The sequence below is a fragment of the Schistocerca americana genome, chromosome 1, assembly GCF_021461395.2.
Source record: "Schistocerca americana isolate TAMUIC-IGC-003095 chromosome 1, iqSchAmer2.1, whole genome shotgun sequence".
NCBI lineage: Eukaryota > Metazoa > Arthropoda > Insecta > Orthoptera > Acrididae > Schistocerca > Schistocerca americana.
The window spans coordinates 638,539,040-638,555,738 of record NC_060119.1 but is presented as its reverse complement, the minus strand read 5'-3'; the positions used below and the strand labels follow the sequence as shown (position 1 = coordinate 638,555,738).

The 16,699-nt window shown below is 37.3% G+C and overlaps 1 protein-coding gene across 1 annotated transcript in view; it reads left to right on the top strand.

Annotated features, from left to right (window-relative positions):
• The first annotated feature begins 957 nt into the window (after positions 1-957).
• The window catches only part of LOC124584037 (piggyBac transposable element-derived protein 4-like), a 153,970-nt gene continuing 138,228 nt past the window's right edge, over positions 958-16,699 (top strand). The window contains exon 1 of the mRNA XM_047131346.1: positions 958-1,806. Coding sequence (XP_046987302.1) covers positions 958-1,806 — 849 coding nt within the window. The remainder of the gene's footprint in view (positions 1,807-16,699) is intronic.

Genomic DNA, 16,699 nt, shown 5'->3' with positions numbered 1-16,699 from the left:
GAGGTCGTGGTGGAGAGTTCTTGTTGAGATGTGGTAGTAGCAAGTCGGTGTGGAGATATATTGTAATGATTAGAGTGCTTTTCGTCAATATATGAAGGTAAAAGAAAAAAATTTTTCCTTTTCTTTTTATTATCCCAATGTCTTAAATAATGCACCATTACAGGTTCAGTCAACAAAGCATCTGGCTTGTGTTCTTGTATTAGAGTGTAATTCTGCTTTCCTTACGCAATTATAGTATTTCTATTTTTTAGTTACTTCAGTATAAATGGTATTTAAAATTTCTTGTCTTGTTGAAGAAGAACCGTGCCAGATGTGTACGTTGAGTCACACTCCCACACACAGAACAATTACACTTGTGCTTTGGTTTCGTAGGTTTTATAGTTGCTGGGGACTTAATTAATTAATTGTATTAACTCTTTGGAGCACGGTGGTATACATAGTATACCACCTTTTGAAAATTTTCTTGGCTCTTTGCACAGTGGTTTAACTGCACGACCACCACTCTAATATGCTCACCTAGTTCTCTACTTATCAGACAGATGGCACTCACTGCCTATAAGGAATCAGTTCCCGCCAAGAATTGCATAGATTACAACTGTGAAAGCTGCGTGCTGAGTTGTGCATGGTTTTTGCGTGTGAATAGTGGTTTATAACGAATTTCTTGTTGCGCCTGTGTTTTTTCCATATCTTGGACGTCACAGCTACGGTATGAACCCATGTATACATTCATATGCACAATCTTCCGTTATTTATATACAATTTATTTTGGTGGTATATTATTTGTACCACCGTGCATGTAGCAGTATTCTATTGCATTTCGTTTCCTAGTATAAAATTCGAAATCCTCCGCTACAAAGTTTAGTTTTTAATTGTGTTGTGACTTATTTTAGCTCTTTCTCCATTTTGTTTTGCTTACGTATTCTTTACTTGGATTCAGGCTGTTGTTTGAAAATGAAAATGTCAAGAAGAGGCTTACGAGATGAAGAAATCGAACGATTATTGTGTGAAATTCCATCAGACGAGGATTCCACTGTTGACACCACAGATGACGAATCTGATTATGAAGCAAGCATTGTTGCGGAGGCTATTGTGTCGTCTGAAGGCGAAGTTTCAGAGAGCGAGGAAGAAAGTGAGTCCACTCCGCCAAAACGCGCTGCTGACACAGCGCCAACTTGGGGACAACAATTCAATGCTACCTCAGGAATGCAGTTCGACAGTGAATCAGGACCAAGTGCTTTTATTAGGGACATTGATGATCCAGAACCTATCGATATATTCGAAAAAATATTTCCAAAAGAGCTAGTTGAGCTAATCGTTTTCCAAACAAATTTATATGCGACGCAATCTGGCAAGTCTTTCACTCCAACAACTGACAATGAAATACGAACTTTCCTGGGAATCAACATTTTGATGGGTATAAAGCGTATGCCAGCATACAGAGACTACTGGTCTAGTGCCCCAGAACTTCATGATCGTTATATTGCATCTCTGATGGCAGTAAATCGGTTTGGATGGTTACTGAGGAACATTCATCTGAATGATAACACATTGCATCCAGAAAAAGGACACCCAGGTTATGACAAACTGTACAAGCTGCGACCAGTGATCAAGATACTATCTGAATCTTTTTCCAAGTGTTACCAACCCAGCAAACACCTAGCAATTGATGAGTCAATGATCAAATTCAAAGGCCGCAACAGTATGAAACAATACATGAGAGATAAACCCATAAAGCGTGGTTACAAAGTGTGGATGCTGTGTGACAAGACCTCTTACAACTTGAAATTTGATATTTACACCGGAAAAGTAGGTGACACAGTGCAAACAGGCCTTGGGGAGCATGTAGTGCTGAGTTTGTCCTCTGAACTCGTAAATAAAGGCCATTATCTTTATTTCGACAACTATTTCAATAGCTATAACTTGTTGGCTGGTTTACAGCAGAGAAACATATATGCCTGTGGGACAGTTCAACCAACAAGGAAACATTTACCCAAATTAAAAACAGACAAAGAATTAAGCAGAGGTGAATTTGACTGGAGGGTCAGCAACTGTGGCATCCTCTACTTGAAGTGGAAAGATAAGAGAGCTGTTCATCTCCTTTCAAATTTTCACAGTCCTGAAGTTACTACAGTGACTCGCCGTGAAAGAGATGGTTCACGCATAGAGCTACCTTGTCCTCAAGCAGTGATGGATTACAATGCACACATGAACAATGTCGACAAGTTCGACCAACTGAAAAAATCATATGAAATAAGCCGGAGAAGTAAAAAGTGGTGGCACCGAATATTCTTTCACCTGCTTGATGTCAGTATCGTCAACAGCTATATAATTTGGAAGGAACTAGGCGATAGAGAAAAAATGACTGCCAAAGTCTTCAGGATGAGTATCCTGCAAAGCTTAGTAACCCAGAAAACACCATTGAGGCCATCTAGACTTCATGAGAGTCAAGTCCACGTAAAGAAAAACAAGCCATATGTTTCCTCACGCCAGCGTCTCGACAATTCATCCCACCAGCCAGAGCGTACTACCGCCAGACGTTGTGCGAAATGCAGTACAAAAAAGAAGCAAGTGCGCACTTTCTGGATGTGCGCTGAATGCAAAGTGCCTTTGTGCCTTAGCAAAACAAAAAGGTGCTTTCAAGATTTTCACAAAAAGGAATAAGAAACATATTTTATTTGTAAGGTTTGTAATTTGATTTTGTATTGTAAATGACCAATTGCCAGAAATAAAATTATTTTACATTAATTATACTAATTATTACTGCTTAGAGTAGAATTTAAAGGTGAGTTACAAGCACAAACCAAGATATCTCAAAAACTTTAGGTACGGCCCTAAGTGGCATGGTGGTATATTATATATACCACCATCTAAAACCAAAATCAATACAATAAAAAATTTTAATTCATGTTTTCCTTTATTAGCAACCCCACCAGACATAGAAAATGCATGTTTTATTAAAAAATTAATTAAACATAAAATCTGTGCATCAAAGAGTTAACGAAAATTTTCATTTTATTCTTTGTTGTTGTTCTATGCAGTCAGATTGCGTAATAATACTAGTCAGGGCCAACCGTTTACGAGACTTGCGTAATCGGACCTACAGTTACTAAAAATTTAAAAATGATTTTCAAACCTAATAATTAAGCCCCCATGCACGTGGCGACCGCTGCTTCGGATCGTCCCTTGGAATTCTTCTGATTGTAAAAATAGTAGACAGTAGTATTGTTGTAGTAATTTGTAGTTTAGTAATTGTAGTCTATTTTGCATGTGTAGATTTGGTAATTGTCATTCTTCTACTGGTATTTCAGAATTTAATTTTGTTGTCTTGTATATGCGTTTGACAATGTAGTGCAATTATTTCAATTGTTCGTTAATCGTGTTTGGAGGAAACATTTCGTGTGAATGGTATTGTTGGAGATAAAGTGTCATTGTGTGTAATTTTCATATAGTGACGAGTTTTGTATATTTTGTAAATGATTACGCGATCAATGAAAAAGGCAAAAATGATGAATAGTGAGAATGACGAAATTGTTAACATGGCGAACTCGCCAACAGAGGAAAACAGTATCATGAATAATGAAGTGGAAAACAATTTAAGAAGTCGGGAAAATAGTCCGGAACCATTTCAAAATTTTTCTCAATCAGAAAATTCACACAATCCGAGATTAACGACAGAAGATTCTGGAATAGTATCGAACACAGATAGGTTTATGGCTATGCAGAAGGAAGTTAGTTTTGCGGGAAATGTTAGGGGCGAAAAGAATTTTGAACCATTTAACATGGAGCAGTTGATGGGTGCAATATTAAATTTGGGATCTCGGTTAGACTCACAAATGGGAACAATGGAAACACGGATGGGAACAATGGAAACTCGGTTAGGATCTGAATTTAAAACAGAGATTGGAACAATTAAAACAGAGATAGGAACAATTAAAACAGAGATGGGATCTTTGGGATCTGAATTAAAAACTGATATGGGAACAATGGAAACACAGTTTAGATCTGAATTAAAAACACAGATGGGGACAATGGAAACACGGTTAGGATCTGAATTAAAAACAGTGGCAACACGTTTAGAAACAGAGATGGAAACAATGGAAACACGGTTAGACTCACGAATAGGGACATGTTTCAAAAACATGAAAGATGAATTAAAGAAAGAAATTAGAGAAGAAGTGCAACCGATTTTGAATTCTCATAATAATAGATTAGTTACAGTAGAGATTAGACAAAGGGAGCAGGATAGAGAACAGGAGGAAAGAGATCGCGTGATAGTACAGAAACTTTCAGAGTTAAATTTACAACGTGCACACGGTAAGGAGGAAATATTTGAGAGAATCGAGGAATCCGTACGAAATGACAGAATAAATAATCTAACACAACAATATGAACAGTTAACTACCAAATGTGTCAATACTGAAACCCGAGTCGCGACACTTACTGAAGACGTAAATAAACAGAAAGCAAAAATAGGTGACTTATCGGAAAGAGTTGAGGAGATTTCAGATAAATTGACAAATCTTAGTTTACATGGGGACAGAGATTCGGATGATACAGCTCCATTACCATTTGCAGAAACCGAAGAGTACCAGAACATAAATAAGCATGTTGAAAATCAGGGAAAATTTAATGAACGCGTGAAAAGGGAATTTGAGGCATTAAAAAAGCAAGTCAAACAAATTGAAGGTGAAATCGTAGGAAAAGACGGTAAAGGAAATTTAGAATCACAGATACCAGAGGGGTTTGAAGAAAATAATTTGTTTCATTTACGGGATGCAACAAGAGAACGCCAGGCGCGTGAATTTAACAATAATCAACATTGGGACTGGCACAGACGCGGTAGGTCTTTGTCGCCACGAGGAGAAAACTTTGACTATAAACACTTTTTGACTGTTCGGAAATTTAAGATCTTCCGCAATTCTAAGAATGACATACATCCATGTTCATGGTTAGATCAATTTATGTACGCACTTCCACCAAATTGGCCACTAAGTCACAAACTGGAATTTATGTGTGGATATTTAGAAAACGAACCGGCGACGCGGATGCGCGCACTCATTAGAGAGTGTAATAATCTGAATGATTTTTATCATGCATTTCTATCGGCATATTGGTCCGAAAACACACAAGACAGAGTCAAACATAGTCTGATTATGCAGCGTAATTTTAAACAGTCTGAGTTCCGCACGCCGTCAGAATACTTTGAAGACATGATTCGAAAGAATCAGTTCCTGTCCAACCCTTATAGCCCGACTGAATTAATTCGCATTTGTTTAACTAAGCTGCCACAATCCATAAGACAAATTGCTTTAGCCGGAAGATGTAAAGACGACATTGAGACTTTTAAGACTTTGTTGCAAGAACTTGAGTATGACAACGACGACGGGACTTCTTGTAACTTTTTCAGTAACAGTATTTACAATAGATTTTCAGAGAAAAGAGATAGTGATCGGAACGGGCGTTATATGGGTAACTTTGAGAATGACAGACGTAACAGACAGGACAATAAATACCAGCCTTATGACAATAACAGACGTTCTAACAGAAATTACACAGACAATTATAATAACGGTAATTCGTACCGGAATGATCAATCATACGGAAACAGTAATCGGTATCATCAAGACAGAAATTATTCAAACAGTAATATAAATTCTTACTACAGAAATAATCAGGGTAGTAGATACAAAAATAATTTCAGAAGTGACAGTCGAAATTATACAAGAAGTAGTTATGCAGACGGACAGGAAAACAGAAATTTTAATAACAGACAACACCAAGAATTTGCATCTAACAGACAGGAGGGACCTAATTGGCATCCTCCACGTGACAGAACTTCAGAGAGACAAGTGCAAATCGTAGAAATTGATCCGCGAAATGACGCGAATACTCAAAGACGTGACGCAAACAATCGACAATGACTTGTAGCTTCGGCTTCTGGCAGCAATATAGACGGTTCAGAAAGTAATGACACTACGACTTTACACTACTTACGCCTGGAAGACATGAGAGACATTTTGCTACACGAAAAGGAAAATAATGTAGACGCGTTTTTACATCCTGTTATTGAAGTATGTGTGGGTAAGAATAAGTTCACTGCAGTTTTAGATTCTGGGAGCCCATTGAATGTCATTAGTGAACCAGTTTTTCGTATATGTGTAAGAACTATTGCTTGTCCTGTGTTACCTGTTTCTAAAACTACAATTCGAGGCGCTATTTCTGGAAAAAGTGTGGAAGTTAAACAACAGACCAACTTAAATTTCATTTGTCAAGGATACGAATTTTCTGCTAATTTTATTATTGTTCCATTACTCAGTACCCAAATTATATTAGGTATGGAGTTTCTTAACGCACATAAGGCAATTTTGAACTTTAAAGAAGGAAGTGTGAATTTGCTGTTGCCGGAATGCCGAAATGTTTGAAATTTTTCGAGTGTTTAGCAAGATCTGAATCAGATACAAAATGTTTAAGGTTTCTTGCTTCTGATGTTTTCGTTGAGCATTATGACGACAATGTGTTTATTGATGACAATGACAATAGATACAGAGACGCGATGGATGATATAATTAATAGCGAAGAATTAATTAATGAAAAGGTTAAGAGAGCTGAAGTGCCAGATGACGTTGCAAGAAAAGAGCTGCACCACATTTTGACTTCACATGCTACAGTGTTTAGTCATCACACAGGAACTATACAAGGCTTACAATATTTATTTAAAGTAAAAGAACACACACCATTTCGAGGAAAAACGTACGCTATTCCTTTGGCTTACAGAGACAAGGTTAAGAATGAACTTCAATACATGTTAGATCAGGGCATTATTGAGCCTGCAGTCAGTCCTTATACTAGCCCATTACACGTTGTTCTTAAAAGGGATGGGTCAATTCGTTTGGTTCTGGATTCCAGACAGATAAATAATATCATCATTCCTGAAACTGACCGCCCACAAAATTTAGATGAACTTCTTCAACATTTCCATGGAATTGAAGTTTTATCCACGATTGATATGCGCGCAAGTTTTTGGCAAATAGAACTCCACCCTGATTGTAGAAAATATACTGCCTTTTTAGCCTTTGGTAACTGTTACCAGTTTCGGAAATTGCCGTTTGGACTTACTGTATCTTCAGCAGCATTCATTCGTAGTTTAAACGAAATCTTACCTGTTTATCTTCGTGACAATATTACTTCATATGTTGACGATATTCTTATTGCTAAACGTTCTTGGAGTGAGCACAACAAAATTTTGGATTCATTATTACGTATTTTTGCAAGAGTTGGCATTACAGTGAACTTAGAAAAATCTGAATTTGGTCGTTCTCAGGTGAAATTTCTCGGTCACATTATTTCTACAGAAGGTATCCTTCGTGATCCAGAAAAATTAGAGGCTATTCGCAATTATGCTGTTCCTACCACAAAACGTGAGGTTCGTAGTTTCCTTGGTGTCTGTAATTTTCTTAGATGCTTTGTTAAATTGGACGATTTGGCCACACTCGTTTATGTGAACTATCTGGAAAGAATTCTAATTGGTGTTGGGATGAGGAAGCTCAATCAGAATTTGAACAATTTCGTGATGCTTTAGTTGCTGCTCCATTTCTTTCACATCCGGATTTATCTAAAGATTTTTGTTTGGCGACGGACTCATCATACAAAGGCCTAGGTGCACATTTATTTCAAGAGATAGAAGAAAACGGCGTTGTAGTGCAGAAGACTATTGCATTTGGAAGTCGTGTTCTCTCTAAATCAGAAAAGAATTATTCGCTTACGGAACTTGAAGCTTTGGCTGTTGTATGGGCATTCACAAAATTTCGCACATTTTTGTTTGGCAGACATACCAAGGTTTACACCGATCATCGAGCTCTGGAATTTCTTATGTCGACAAAATTAACTCATGGCAGATTGTCACGATGGGCGTTGTACCTACAGGAATTTGATTTTAGTATTGTTTACATACAGGGTTCTTCAAATATTGTTGCTGATGCCTTATCACGTGCACCTGTGGGTTTGAAACAAAGTGTTGAAGAGGACTGCATAGAAAACAATTATTGTTTGATGTATATTCAAGGTGTTGCGTTTGAGAACTTTATTTCGTCTTCGCTCCAGGACATCGCTAAGGAGCAAAATAAGGATCCAATCTGGAAGGACATTAAGGAGAAGTGGAGGAGAAAGGAAAGCGTAGCGATTAGACAGCATTATTTAGTTCGCAATGACATTCTTTTTAAACGAAAATCGGTCGACAACTCTGTTTGGTTAGTTTGTATTCCTGATGAGTGGGTTAATAAGCTGATTTGGTATACGCATTTCAGTTATGCACACTTTGGTCCCAGAAAATGCTTTCATAAATTACGGGAAAATTGCTACTTCAGTAATATGGAAAAACGTATTCGATCTGTTCTGGCCAAATGCAAATTATGTTAAAAGGCTAAGCCGCCAACAATTTCTCACAGAGCACCGTTGTTTCCTATCATTCCAGCGAAATTAAAGGAGATGGCTGCAGTTGATTTGTTCGGTCCAGTGGTTCGTTCTACTAATGGTTTTGCGTACATTTTCGTAGCAGTGGAGTTGACGTCAAAATATGTGTGTTTTACACCTTTATGCAAAGCAACAGCTCGTTCAGTATCTAACGCTTTCATCAAACATTTTCTTAAAGAAGTTGGTCATGTTGATAAGGTTATAGCAGATAATGGATCACAGTTTCGCTCTAAAATTTGGCTTCGTACTCTACGGCGTCGTAAAATTAAACCAATTTTCATTTCACTTTTTCACCCTCAATCTAACGCTTCAGAGAGATGGATGAAGGAAATCAATAAATTGTGTCATCTTTATTGTCATCAGAATCACAGAACGTGGGATCAGTATCTTCATATTTTTCAAAACATTCTGAATGAACTTCCTAATGATTCAACTTCTTTACCGCTTATACTGATATTAAAAAACAAAGCACCGACAAATCGCATATCTGAAATCGTTCCTTTTCCGCCTTCACGGAAACTGCGGCATTCTGAAGTTGTCAACCTGGCTCTACAAAATATTGCATCTGCGGCTGCTAGAAGAGAGAAATCAGCTAAGCGTCCTGGTCGTTTAAAAACTTTTTCAGTTGGCCAAAAGGTGTTAATTAAGTCTCATCGTTTGTCTCACAAAGGAAAAGGCTTGTGTCGCAAATTTTTTCTGCTTTATAACGGTCCATATAGAATTCGCAAAATTATTCATGACAACACTGTTGAAGTAGAAACTCTTAAATCTCGACGCTCTAAGGGAATACATCATATATCAAACGTTAAAATTTTTGTGGAATGACATACTTTCGAGAAAACAACAGTTATACGCAAACATGCAGAGAATACAAGGATACCGCGCTGTGTTTTGGCGGCGGCACATACTCAAAGCAACAGTCAAGTCTGCGCGCCGCACAAGGCAGTCGTTGACCGCAAACAATTGCTTCCTACGTCACGCGCCTACAGCTGGTCGAGCGCTCAGTGCGAATGCACTGACAGCCATAAACAAATACACAGTCTAAGTTCTCCGACTAAATTCAGTATAAAGCTATAGTGACTTGATGAATTATGTTATTAATATTCAGTATTTTTCAGGATACGGTTCTATAAAATATTTAAGAACTTCAGGTAAATTCTGTGTGTCTCCGACGTTAAGAGGACTTGCTATCGAGAAAATTTCAGAAAGAATAAACTAAAAAGGTAACTACTAATTGAGTTCATTTTTCAGGTAACAAATTTCCACTTAGGTACGTACTTTAGACGTAATTTGCTGCTCGCGATTACGTGATTCATACTTTGTGCTAAATTTCATGTTTTATGAAATTACTTGTGAAGCGACGTGCTTGCGTACGTTAACTGAGTTTGACAATGATTATTAATGAACAGGGTTGTAACTTGTGTATATTATGCATCGCTTGGCTGCACTGCTTTTTCACTGATGTCATATTTTTTTTATTATGTGCCTGCTGTGCTTATTTATTTAAATTATAATTGTAACCTGATTAATTGTGCTGACTGTGATTATGTATGTAAGTTATACTTTGTGATTTATCTGCTTACGCCTTCATGTTTACTTATTAAGATTACATATGAACATTTATTTGCTTATGCTGATATGATGCTAATGACCTGTTTATTATGTTAGATTGAAAGGGTACAGTACCGCCCGACATTGAAAATCGGTACGAAATACTTCATTATTTTTGTCAGAACAACACTTTTTTTTGTAAAATAACTCAATTTCAATTAATACAGCGAAGCCGGATACCAGTGTGGGAAAGAATGACAATTTATTTATTTAATTGATCACATGTGCACTCCCACAAAGTAAATCCCTACATCCAGTTTGGTGAGATCTGTGAAATGAATGAATGTATGGTCGTCTGCTAACCGCAGATAGTGAATGTGAATATATGATCATCTTTGAGTCGATCCTTTGGCCATCTTTGGTGGAACCAAAGAGATGAAACTTACCGGAGCTTTGAGCGCCTGAAATGTGGCTGACCAATACGATAGCAAGGTGCTTCCCCCACTTCGACAGAGGTGGAGAGGACCTAGAGAACGGCCACGTTTCAGCACTCTGCCGCTGGATCTTGTGCTGTTAAGACCTGTTTTAGTTGTGCTCCGTAATGACGAAAGAGTGGAGACATGGTATGCATGTGGAATATTTAAGAGTAGTTTGAAATATTAATTTCTCTATTTCAGGAACTTTTGTGGGGAGAATTAAATGTCAGGCAGGTAATATTAAAGGGATTGTAGGAATCTTCGGAAGTGACCAACGGTCACAGTGAAACCACGTGTAGCATTAAGTTGAAATACTTCCGTGTGCTTAAGTTAAGCTGAATTACTAGCGTGTGTACAATAAGTTGAAATATTTAAGAAATAGCATGTGTACCATAAGTTGAAATATTTAAGAAATGGCGTGTGCAGGGCTTGAAATTAGAGACGAGTACTTCCACGTGGAGAGTACTGTGTGAGTCTCAATCTGTGTATGAGACAAAGGATAAAGAGAAGTACTCGTCCATGGTATCAGTTGAGGACTCGCGTGTGTGATGTTCTTAATGTTAAATTGTGTGATATGATTTCGTGTGACGCTAGATTTAAACTCTGAGAGAGAATCAAGGTGAGTCGGCCGTCTATCCAGCAACGGCACTTGGCTTGCATTGCACAGGAAGACGTGCATATATCTCCAGAGTTCACAGTAGGAAAGTAGAATTACAAAGTGGGGCAGTGTCGTGTGAAACTGGGATAAATACTAATTGAAGTGGGAAAGCTGAAAGTGAAAATGTTGTAACCATTCTTTGTGTAGTATTTCATATTGTAGTGTGGTGTATGTCATGTAATTTGGGTACGTGTGGTTTGCGTGGGAGAGTAGCGAGGTAGTTTCAAAAGATTAGTGGGTTATGCTTGTTCCTTCGGTACCGCTCGGTCTGGAGGAAAGTTTCGTGGTGATGATTGTGAGAGTCAAAGCGTGAGGTATAATAAAAGATCCACCATCCTATCCAGAAAGTGCACTGTAGCGTTAAAAATAATTACGAGACCATAATATAGAGATTCTCTATTGTAAAGCCATGCCCACTGGGCGGAATTTCTCATGTGTTATTGTTGTAGGTTGTAGAATTTGTGTGTTTAGGTTAGAGAATTTATTGGAATAAATAAGATAGTGAAAAGAAAAAGATTGGTGGACTTTTCCATTGAATTGTATGTTGTCATAATGTCCCGAATTTATAATGTGTGCGCCACTCATATTCAGTGCGGTGGCCACGTGTTGATAAAAGCCGTTAAATAAAAGACAAAAAGAAAATGTGGTATTGCCAGTGCGTAGTGAACAGTCAGAGTTCTGTAAATCACTGATAGTCAGATGTGCGTTTCCGTTGCGTATTAATTATATAGGAGGATAATTTGTAACTAAATTGTGAGTACGAGAGTTCATGTTACTCGATAAATTAAGAACGAATCCACTCGCTTGGCAGACCACTCATCTTGCAGGCCTGACTGCTTGATGCCACAGTATGAGCAAGGCATGTGGGTGCCTCTCAAGATAACATATTTGCTGCCGTGCTTATGGATTGCATATTTACACATTTCTGTTTTGTTGTCATAACTACTCTTTAATTTGGTATATAGAAATGCTGATATAAGGTGTACAAACATAGTTTAGGTCACATTATTGTATTAATTATAGATTGTTCGCTTGGCAGAGCCTCGTTGTAAGAATTGTGCTGCATCCACTTGTTGACATTCTGTTCTCTACTGGTATATTTACTCGCTATTGCATGTTTTGCTTACGCTCAGTGCCTTATATTTTTAAGATAGGAAAATGAACTGCTATAATTCGACATAAACGACATTAGTACAAGAAACTTCATAGAAGTCACATGAGCTGGAGGTTTTATGAAAGCTGCGTAAATGTATGCTAATAGGAAGGAAGCTAACGACATAACATACCAAAACTAGGTTTAGACCATTAACAGTTATTACACTGCATTTTTCGTGAGCAATTGAAATAGGAAGTGACACTTGACACAAGAAATACTCCACATGTTTGTTCTGTTTGCCATAATTCTTGAAGTGGTGTACACACTGTGAAATATTATGATCATTCACACTCCGTAATCGTACTTAATTACTGAGAGTTATTCGAACTAAGTCTGTTAGAGGTCATGTATGCATTTCTTTTGTTTATAATTCATAATGAGTAGAAGATTTGGCTCAGATGGATTACACAGAGGTTGTGTGTTGACAGTGTGTCTTCGGATTGTATGGGATGATGAGGTTTGCACTAGGATTTTATCTGTCCTTGTTCGAGGAGACTGACTAGAGGAAAGAGTTGTTATGGAAGTGAAATGATATTGGTAATAAGATTTATATGTATCGACGTATTGAAGAGGTATTATTGAGATTATGTGAAGTTGATGATTATTGGAGTTTTTGTGGACAAGAGGTAAGGTAAATGATATTGATGATAAGATTTATATGTATCGACGTAAGAGGTATTATTGAAGTATTGAGATTATGTGATGCTGATGATTATTGGAGTTTTGGTGGATAAGAGGTAATGTAAGTGAGGTGCATTTTTTTTTTTTTGGTCTATATGGAACAAGGAGGATGAAGATAGCAGACTAGAACACTAAAGTAGAAGGAAGATTGTCTACACACACTTGTTAAATCAATAAGCAGTACATATTTTTTTTGGGAGAGAGGAAGTATTTGCATATCTTGGCTCACTGACAGTTGTTCAGCAACAGTACATTTTGATTTGGCTTGGCAAACATTGGTCTTGACATGATGACTATGACGTTGACTTAACTATTATTGCCTGTTATACATTGCTGCCACTACTACTTGATACACATGATGAACATCAAATTTTGACAGAATTACATTTACACAGTTAACACTATTCAATCACACAGTAGTACTTAATGTGGGTGAAAGATGAGTGAGTGTGTTTTGTGTGTTTTCCTTTCCTAATCCTACCCACCTATCTCCTAAATATTATTTTATTTGTTTGTAGTGGCTTGCACTGACACCCATAAATATTATAGGTTTACTGATATTTGTGTATTTGTAATAGTTAATATGCAAATTATCTGACATCATTTGTGTGTTTGTTATGATTTGTATGTTTAGTGTAAAAGCATTTGTATGTGGATTCAAACTATTGTTCATGCTTGAACTGTCTGATTAGTGATGGTGAATATTATGGACTGTTACCTGCACTTTTTCAACATAATGGGTGGCACTTAGAAATGATTAATTTCTGCTGATGAACTGTGTGATTAAGATAGTGAATATTATGGACTGTTACTTGTACTTTTTCTACATGATTGGTGCCACTAGGACATGTTTAATTTCTGCTAATAAACTCTGATGAACAGTGTGATCAGCGATAGTGAATATTATGGACTACTCTCTGGACCTGCTCATCATTGCTAGGTGCAACTGATGGACTGCTTCTACTGAAATGAAGTCACTTGTTGGTGTCTGCACCTGTTCAACATTGCTAGGTGCCACTAATGAACTGCTTCTATTGACATAATGTCACTTGTTGGTGTCTGCACCTGTCAACATTACTGGGTCCCACTGATGAACTGCTTCTACTGAAATAATGTCACTTGTTGGTGTCTGCACCTGTTCAACATTACTGGGTGCCACTGATGAACTGCTTCTACTGAAATGATGTCACTTGTTGGTGTCTGCACCTGCTCAACATTACTGGGTGCCACTGATGGACTGCTTCTACTGAAATGATGTCACTTGTTGGTGTCTGCACCTGTTGACCAGTGCTGGGTGCTACTGCTGGAACTATCAACTACTTGTTTTTTTTAATCATTGAAAGCATTTTATGTGAACATTTGTATAAACTGATTTTTTGTGTATTGTGTAAACTATTATGTAAAGTCACATGTATGAAAGAATTTGTATTGCTTACTGTATTTTATATATTAGGTTATTGAAAGGTCAGTGCAAAGCCAAAATTTTAACTAATTATGTGATATTTACGTATTAATATTACCTTTTATTTTTGTTTGTATTTTTGTGGACGAATTTGGTGGTATTTTCACACCCAATGCTGGTAAAAATACCATCAAATTCATGCCCGTGGAGGAGGGGCATATGAAAGGTGGCTACACTGAGCCACAGCGCCAGAGATTGCGCCAAAGAGTATTATTCAGCCGCCTCCACTGGCAGTGCTTGGGGAGAACTCGTAGTAGTCAGTGCTTGTTGAGATGTGCTAGTGAAAAGTGCTTGCTGAGATGTCGTAGTGAAGAGTGCTTGTCGAGAGGTCGTGGTGGAGAGTTCTTGTTGAGATGTGGTAGTAGCAAGTCGGTGTGGAGATGTATTGTAATGATTAGAGTGCTTTTCGTCAATATATGAAGGTAAAAGAAAAACAATTTTCCTTTTCTTTTTATTATCTCAATGTCTTAAATAATGCACCATTACAGGTTCAGTCAACAAAGCATCTGGCTTGTGTTCTTGTATTAGAGTGTAATTCTGCTTTCCTTACGCAATTATAGTATTTCTATTTTTTAGTTACTTCAGTATAAATGGTATTTAAAATTTCTTGTCTTGTTGAAGAAGAACCGTGCCAGATGTGTACGTTGAGCCACACTCCCACACACAGAACAATTACACTTGTGCTTTGGTTTCGTAGGTTTTATAGTTGCTGGGGACTTAATTAATTGTGTTAACGAAAATTTTCATTTCATTCTTTGTTGTTGTTCTATTTAGACAGATTGCGTAATAATACTAGTCAGGGCCAACCGTTTACGAGACTTGCGTAATCGGACCTACAGTTACCAAAAATTTAAAAATGATTTTCAAATTAATAATAATTAAGCCGCCATGCATAGTATTTAACTGCCAAGACTGCGTGTAATGGCAGTGAGGTGTCGAGTAACACCTGAACAAATGAAGGGCTTATTTCGATAGTGGTACAAGTCCATTTTTGTTCAAATTGAGATACAGAGTCCTAAAGTTAAATGATCGCTGAAAATTCTACAGTTGAGATACCATAAATATTCAAGCATATGGCTTCTTGCTAGAGATGAACGTTTCGTTCTGTTTGTTTGGCTCATTATAGACAGAAAAATGGAGGTAATGTACTTGCACCAATATTGAAATAAGCCCTTCAAATATCGGTCAATTCAGCGCATAAGATTTATACTTAGCCAATTCTCTATTAAAAGTGAATAAACTTTCCTTCTGACGCAGTTGTCAACTACACATCAGACGTGTTTCGCGATGAATAGTGTAAAGCGAGAGGCAACTCGCTGTCTTTCTTATTCAAAATGAAGACTGTTTGCGCAATAAAAGGTGCTAACGTAATTCTAAATATTACAGCTTATTTAAATTTATAAATTTTGTTTTTCAAAAGCTTGACTGTTCACCCACTTACTGTATCACAGTGAACAGGTAAACAATTTTTGTACGAAACCAGAATTATTTGTGATCGAAAAAGCAACGTCACCTATAGTAATATCGTAAACGAGCGTTAGACAAAGATCGTGATATGTACAAATTTCTGATAACAATAATTAAAAATTCGAGCATCTATGAACGATCTGGTTTACATCTGCCTTATCTGACCGATACAGCTGCGGAAACATAACTCCTTAGGAGCCATTGCTGCTTAACTATGTTATGGGTCTCAGTTAACTTTCTATTACTCCTACTTAAAGACACGGTTTTCATCAACTGCAAGTGAAAAATCAGCTAGAAAAATACGTAGGTGATATGATTGAGTGCAGGAGGCGATTTATAATTTTGTACTGTAGTCTTCTTTTGAAAATCAATTCATTTACCTTGATCGCTAACCCAACACAAGTACTGGATTGATAGTTTCGGCAATATGTATTGCCATTTTCAGAACATTCTACTACTTCGATTTCTTATGATCTGAGGATAGCAATGTATATTACCGAAAGTATTAATTCAGTAACTATGTTAGCATAGCGATCTTGGTAAACAAATCGACTACAGTACAAAATGCATTTGTAATTTCTTCCACAGCTGCCATATTAAAACCTGAAGGGATTAGACGTTCATTGCTAACAGTTCCGACTCAAGTAGTACATAAGTCGTCACGTTAATGGCAGCAACTATTAGTTGACAAAGTTCTGAGACGTATGGGAGCAGCAATTTGGTTACGACGAGTCATTATCATTGTTATTAAATTGTGAACATGGATTACAGGTATGCAG